At 46.9% G+C, this 8,093-nt stretch overlaps 1 protein-coding gene across 1 annotated transcript; it reads right to left on the reverse strand.

Moving 5' to 3' along the window:
* Positions 1-2,051: 2,051 nt before the first annotated feature.
* On the reverse strand, positions 2,052-3,406 carry LOC309555038 (uncharacterized protein; the record flags this gene model as incomplete). The annotated part of the gene is made up of 2 exons (XM_082256850.1): positions 2,052-2,931; positions 3,075-3,406. The coding sequence occupies 2 exons, from the start codon at positions 3,404-3,406 to the stop codon at positions 2,052-2,054; spliced, it is 1,212 nt and encodes a 403-aa protein (XP_082112976.1).
* Positions 3,407-8,093: the final 4,687 nt, after the last annotated feature.

Genomic DNA, 8,093 nt, shown 5'->3' on the forward strand with positions numbered 1-8,093 from the left:
GATGAATCCACAATACAGGTTAGTGTCTGTCTAGTCTGTCTGCCATTCTTTTCTTCATTGTATGTATGTGACAAACTGAACCTTTTTCTTTCTTAACAGGAATCCAGGGACCAGGAATGTGTTGTGGAAGAAATTCCCGATAGTGGTGTGGGGCGTGGCCGTGGCGAGGTACCCGTTCTTGGCAACGAGGTATGTGTGCGTGGCCGTGGCGCTGTGCGTGGCCGTGGCCGCAATCAGCGTCAGAGGGGTGGCGGTATTGTCCCTCAAAACGAGGACGGGGTGTTAGCGTTGCTGCAGGAAGTGCGGCAGGAGAGGCGCAGTGGGGATGTGTTCCTCGATCCTGGCAACTCACGCGCCGCCTTCTGCCGTGCTGCATACTACATCCTGGAGGACATTGGGGGACCTGAAGAAAAGCTTTGTATGGATCGTGTGCTCGCCATCATGACACAATATAGGCATGCAAAACTAAGTGGTGGCCCGCCACCATCAAACGATCCATTCAACACTTTTCTTGATCCCCCAATGCCCTCTGTGACCTCAGCAACGCTAACACCCCACTTTCAATACCGCCCCCCTCCGCAACGCCACCTACCTACCTTGTCCCCTCCGCAACGCCACCCAACACCTGTCTTGTCCACGCCCTCCTATTTCCCACCCCACTCCTCCATTGATTTCTCCCAACCACCTACCCAGTTCCCTCCCCCAAACTTACCTGGACCCCCTTACCACCATGAGGTTGCGCAGGAACGACATGTCCAAGCCACCCACTCGCATCCTGACATCAGCTATCCACGTTCAAAGTCACCGCGGTCAAGCCAGGACGATCAGTCAGGATACACCTACCAGCATTTGTGATTTTTTTTCTTTTTTTTGTGTTTATTTGAATAAAAACCTTTTTTTGAAATGATATTTTGCCTCATTTTTTTTTAAAGTTGTATGTTGAAATAGAAGTACATCTGCACAGGCCATTGGGCTGGCACACACTTGCCACATGCAGAAGGAAACCCCCCTCCTTCTTCTGCATGTGGCAAGTGTATGCACAAGCCATTGGGCTGGCACACACTTGCCACATGCAGAAGGAAACCCCCCTCCTTCTTCTGCATGTGGCAAGTGTATGCACAGGCCATTGGGCTGGCACACACTTGCCACATGCAGAAGGAAACCCCCCTCCTTCTTCTGCATGTGGCAAGTGTATGCACAAGCCATTGGGCTGGCACACACTTGCCACATGCAGAAGGAAACCCCCCTCCTTCTTCTGCATGTGGCAAGTGTATGCACAAGCCATTGGGCTGGCACACACTTGCCACATGCAGAAGGAAACCCCCCTCCTTCTTCTGCATGTGGCAAGTGTATGCACAAGCCATTGGGCTGGCACACACTTGCCACATGCAGAAGGAAACCCCCCTCCTTCTTCTGCATGTGGCAAGTGTATGCACAGGCCATTGGGCTGGCACACACTTGCCACATGCAGAAGGAAACCCCCCTCCTTCTTCTGCATGTGGCAAGTGTATGCACAAGCCATTGGGCTGGCACACACTTGCCACATGCAGAAGGAAACCCCCCTCCTTCTTCTGCATGTGGCAAGTGTATGCACAAGCCATTGGGCTGGCACACACTTGCCACATGCAGAAGGAAACCCCCCTCCTTCTTCTGCATGTGGCAAGTGTATGCACAAGCCATTGGGCTGGCACACACTTGCCACATGCAGAAGGAAACCCCCCTCCTTCTTCTGCATGTGGCAAGTGTATGCACAGGCCATTGGGCTGGCACACACTTGCCACATGCAGAAGGAAACCCCCCTCCTTCTTCTGCATGTGGCAAGTGTATGCACAGGCCATTGGGCTGGCACACACTTGCCACATGCAGAAGGAAACCCCCCTCCTTCTTCTGCATGTGGCAAGTGTATGCACAGGCCATTGGGCTGGCACACACTTGCCACATGCAACATTGAACTAGAACAATGGAAGAATGATAGACATCAAAAGAACTGACATACATGTTTAATAAAAGCTGTATGTGAAGATATCACAAAGTTTACAAGATGAATGATTTTAGACAAAATTATCCTGCCATGCCACTTCCCCATCAGGCGAGACAAAGAAATCCGCAAACTTATCTCTGATGGTCATGACTCGTGCTGTTGTTCGTAAGTCCATAAACTGCACGCGGTGCATGGGGTTACGTGGCTCTGGTTCAACGCTGCTCCTGTCGCTTCTCCTTAGGAAATTGTGCAAAACACAGCAGGCCAGGACAACCTTGGTGGCATTGTCAACATCCAGTTGCATACATGACAGCAAAACCCTCCATTTTGCTGAGCACACACCAAACGCACACTCCACAACACGACGAGCTCGGCTCAGCCGATAATTGAATATACGTTTGGTGTGACTCAGTCCATAGCCACTGTATGGCCTCATCAGATTTTCTGCCAGTCCAAATGCTTCGTCGGCCACCATGACCAATGGCAAGCTTGGTTCCTCAGTACACGGTAGCGGCCTGCTTGTTGGTATGTTGAGTCGTCCTTCGTGTAGCCGACGTCCAAAGGCCGATTCTCGAAAGATGCGGGCATCACCCTGGCTGCCATATGCTCCTACATCAACAGCAAGGAATTGAAGATGGGCATCAGACAATGCCAGGAGTACCACAGAAAAATATTTCTTGTAGTTAAAGTATGCAGAGCCGGAATGGGGGGGCTTCTTCACCCTGATGTGTTTTCCATCAAGGGCACCGATACAGTTGGGGAACTGGGTTTTCTCCCAAAATTCGTCGACAACTGCTTCCCACATCTCTTCAGTCGGCTCCGGCATGACCACCTCCTTCAACTGCTCCCATATTGCCGCACATGTCTCCTTAACAATTTTGGCCACCGTGGAGACACCGAGCAGAAAATAGTGGTGTAAGGAGACAAAGCTTTGGCCAGTAGCAAGAAACCTAAAATAAAAATAAAAAATGATTACATATTACATCTATCTTTCAAAAATACATTGAAAATGTTTTAACTAGGACCTCACCACCTAACCCTCTTAACCCAAGTACTAACCCTATACAAAACACCCACAAATGATTTCACTTACCGAAGTGTCACAAGCAGCCTTTCCTCCGGTGACACACTGCTTCGCATGTTCGTGTCCATCCTGGATAGCCTTGGCCTGAGCTTCTCCAGTAGGTCATCGAAAAGCGGAACGGACATACGTGAGAAGTTGTACCACTTGTCCGGATACATGCGGAGTTGGGTGTACATGGTGGTAAAGTACCCCACGGACAGACGCTGCAACATGACAGGATGCACCCAGAACCTTCGCCGTATGCTCCTCTCATTCTCCTCCTCCAACTGTCTCCTTCTACGCATCCTTCTCAAGATGATGAGCAGGATCGCCTCATCAACCTTCTGCATAACAGGATCCATGACTCAGAAATGCAAAAAATACTCCGAAAATACAAGAAACACTCTCAACCAATCTGAAAATGCTCTCTCCTCTCTCTCTCTCCTACCAAAATGGCTTCCACACATTGCATTGTGGTTATTTTGGGTGTGGAAAATGGAGGAGGACTGATTTTTTTAAAAAACGCTATTTAGCGCTGACGCGGCTTAACGCGGCTTAACGCTCATTAACATAATTTGAGAAACGCTGTTTAACGCGCGTTTTTAACGCCGGTTTTTCCCGGCGTTATAACTAGCTTGGACGTACGTTTTTTTGAACGCCCCGTGTGCATGGGGCCTAATAGTGTGGTCAGAGTCCCCTTTTAATAGTGTGGTCAGAGTCCCCTTTTAATAGTGTGGTAATGTGCCCCGATAAGAGCTGTGTTTGTGTTCTCTATCAGACAATATTCCACCATTTCTAACATAAGAATACACTGCACTGTAATCCATCCGTCCCGATAGATGTGCAGAGAGCAGAGACTACGCCCTGCCTTACTTCAGTATGTTAGGGCAGGACTTCCCAAACTTTTTTTTTCTCTTTTTAAAAGCCCGTGGCGTGTGAAACACACTCAAAAGACTTACACCCGGTGCATAAAAAAGTGCACACACGCAAAACGTGAGACACACAAAAAGTGCACAAGGCGTACACATAGCCCTCCTCCGAAGAGGAAGGGCCTTGACCCTGATCCCCTGGGGCGCAAGGCTCCTGACAGGGACTGAGGTACTCAGTATGGCCTGCCCAGCCGAAGTCAGGCAGACCCCGTTCTCCAGGGGGACTGCCGAAACAGCCCACCCCAAGGACTTGGTGGGGCTCCCCCGAAGGGAGACCCCATGAGAGAGGGCAAACTCAGCCAGAAGGCCATATCCACCCTCCCCCCCCCCAAACGTATACGCACTCCCAGAATCCTCTGCGGCAGAATCTGCCTTCTGGGGTAGATACAAGCCCGAATGGGCCACTGATTGGATTTCCTCCACTGCCCAAGGAGAATCCTCTCACAGAGCCAGTTAGGCGACTCCCCTCTCAGTAACCACACCGGGGAGACATGACAGCCCAGCTGAAATCATGGCCCTGCTGTTAGGCAGCCAAGGCCCATTACACTTTTACCTAGCACCTACCTGTAGGGTGCTACAAAGGTTAAGCAATTTAATTCTAAGGGGCCATCAAGATATGTGGAAGAAAAAAAAGGGAGGGGAAGAGAGAGAACGAACCCCAAGGATAAATGATAATAATACTTACCCCTAATGTGAGGTTACTATAATTGTGGTTGACTGTTGGAGAAATTTTAAACAAACCAAGGCATATCTTAACAAGATGTCCAGTTCTAGTGAGAATTGTGGGGCCTTACCCTCAGATGGTTGCACAGGGGGCCTAAAATTTGGGTGACATCTTGATAAGATCTGAATATATTATTATGGCTGACTGAAAAGGCAGAGAACAAATGGCAAGGTACCATGTGGGCATCGCCAAGTGTGGGATAAATGCTGTAAAGCCGTTAATTGCAAAGGAATCTTAAGTATATACAGATGAGATGGTAAGGGGAAACCCAGTAATGAATGTTCAACAACTGATGATGAGCCAGAAAGGAAGAGTAATTGGATAAGTGTTAATTAACGGCAAATAGCATTCAGGCACGTATTGTGCTAATTAGAGCAAAAAAAAGATTTTAAAAAGGGGGCCACTCCTGCTCATGGATAGTACACTGGTGAGTAAAATAAACAGTCCATGGGTAAAGTTCAAATTGGGAACAGATATACAGAGTCTCTTCCAACTATTTCTTCCAAAGACAAGGGTCACTCAGATCTGCAGCGGTACAGAATACAATAAAGAGAGGGGGCGCAGGGATCCCTGATGGATGCGGCCACACTATCTTCTTACCTTCCAATTGTAAAATGCAAGTATAAGTTCCAAAACCACGGCTGGTCTGTGCTGCGGGATCCTCCGGTAACCTCTGCACCGCTCTAGGGATCACTTCTGCGGCTGGTGTGCACTCCCTGCCGACGGTGGATGCTCAGGGTGGATGGATTTTCACGGGCAAGTAAGGAGAGAAGAAGGGCTCCAATAGTGTGATATTATTTTAAAAAATTGTATTAAATAAAAGGCTCGAACACTCACATAAAAGCGAAGCAGCAAAAACGGCATAAGGTGTTTGGACAGACGGCCGGTCCTCCGACAACAGTTCCGATAGTCTATCAGCTTTCCCTACGCGTGTCGTCACCGTCACGTGACTTCATCAGGGGAACATCCATCTTTATTTTTCCAGCACAATGCACTTTACTTATCTGGCCCATCACCGCATATAGTGATATTATTTATGACATATTAGTGAATTTATTCGTTTTCAGCACAATTTTTGAATAGCGCAGCATCATTTTCTCTTTATTCATTTGCACTTTTTGGCATTGGAATTTGCCATTCTTGGTGTTTGCAGCTGTTCTATAAATTCAATTTAGAAGTGTGATAGTGCGTGGATACCCCCCTTTCTGCTTTATTTCAAAAACTGCTGATCTACTGAGATTGTCACGCACAATCATCTCTAGAATTTACAGAGAATGGTCCGAAAAAGCGAAAATATCCAGTGTGCGGCTGTTGTGTGGATGAAAATGCCTTTTTGATGTCAGAGGTCAGAGGAGAATGGGCAGACTGGTTCGAGATGATAGAAAGGCAACAGTAACTAAATTAACCACTCATTACAATCAAGGTATGCAGAATACCAACTCTGAACACACAACACATATTACCTTGACACAGATGGGCTACAGCAGCAGGAGACCCCTTCAGGTGCCACTCCTGTCAGCTAAGAACAGGAAACTGAGGCGATGAAGCAAGTTATCTCAATGGCGAAATGTGTTGTTGTCATGGGGTTGGTTCCTTGACACTCCTGAAAGTGCCCCCGCCTGGCTCCAGAATAACTCCAACTGACAATCTGCTGCTAATTTGTGTGGAGGGAGACTGACATGTGACAGCAGGAAGCTCAGCGGCAAATATTCAGTGACATCAGTGATGTGTGACCGTATGTCTGCGGGCATCAAGAGGAACCATGGAGCACTCAGTGGGCGGTAGGACCAGAAAACTCGACCTATGACAATTTCATTGGAACTGCTGTGCCCTGTGGTGAAGAGCTGTGTGCTGTGAGTGCTGGTTTCCATTATTTGGAGGTGGCGAGCATAAGGAGGGAACATGGAGCACTCAGTGGGTGGTAATACCAGAAAACTCGACCTATGACAATTTTATTGGGACTGCTGTGCCCTGTGGTGAAGAGCTGTGTACTGTGACTGCCGGGTTCCATTTCTTGGAGGTGGCGAGCGGACTTATACACAATATGAGTGGCAACATGTTACTTTAGTCTGGAGTAACCATTCAGTAAACTAAGTTGCATTACACTTTACTGTGCTCTATCTGCTCCTACTTTGCTTGCCTGCTTTCTGCATAAAATGTGCAATACATGTCAACTAACCACTTGATTATTATGCCACTTTAATTGTTTGACTATCTGGGATAGCTCCACTGCTTTGCTGTGAATGGATGTACTTCCCTACTGGCATGCTGCTTTAATAGGTCTACTTACTGAGACTGTCGTGCTGATTTGCTCTGTAATTTCAGCCACCTCAGAAACTTTGCCTTCAATGGGAGCCTGCTGCCTGCATATCTTTTGGACACGCAAATATAATTAATTCCTTTGGAAACTAGACGGAGCTTTCCCAAAGCAAGGCTGATTGATTCATTGTTATTTTATAGGAGGAGATATTTTGTGAGCTAATTTCTTGGATTGATTAAAGATTTATGTGATTGTGCATAATACCCTTTGGCAGAGATTTTATGCCTGAATTGAACTATTTAATTGATGGAGGCTATGGGCACCCTGTGTCTTATATTTTGATTCAGGCATACCAATATCATGAGTGTCTGAACGTAGATAATGTTGGCCAAGTCACCATTATCTTTTATTTGAGGAAGGTATAAGACATGCTTTTGTACTCTAATGTTCTTTTAATGCTGCAAATGTAAAAAAATGAATTACTTCTTATTATAGACTGTTTTGATTGTATGAGTTTGGCTGGTTAAATGCCTCATGGTCCTGTGTATGTTGATCACCTTCTTTGGAGTGTCTTTGCCCTAATCTGAAATCACTATAATTGTAGCAGCAAAAAGATAAATCCACATATAATCAAAAAGTTTTGTGTTTAACAGGGCTTTTAATTGCAAACCACAGTGAGGACAGTAACTGTGGACCACCACTGATCCCTTAAGTCAGAAAATCTGCATAAGTGTCACAAAAGGTGGAAAAGAAAAGGGGGTTATGGTAAGTAACATACCAGCATCTCACTAATCTCTTGTAACTAGTGATGTCGCGAACATAAAATTCGCCGTTCGCGAACGGCGAACGCGAACATCGGCGTATGTTCGCGAACCGGCGAACATTGCGAACCGCCATAGACTTTAATAGGCAGGCGAATTTTAAAAACCACAGGGACTCTTTCTGGCCACAATAGTAATGGAAAAGTTGTTTCAAGGGGACAAACACCTGGACTGTGGCATGCCGGAGGGGGATCCATGGCAAAACTCCCATGGAAAATTACGTAGTTGACGCAGAGTGGGGTTTTATTCCATAAAGGGCATAAATCACCTAACATTCCTAAATTGTTTGGAATAACGTGCTTTAAAACATCCAGT

This window comes from Pelophylax lessonae (genome assembly GCF_965119305.1).
Source record: "Pelophylax lessonae genome assembly, chromosome: 4".
NCBI classification, from domain to species: domain Eukaryota; kingdom Metazoa; phylum Chordata; class Amphibia; order Anura; family Ranidae; genus Pelophylax; species Pelophylax lessonae.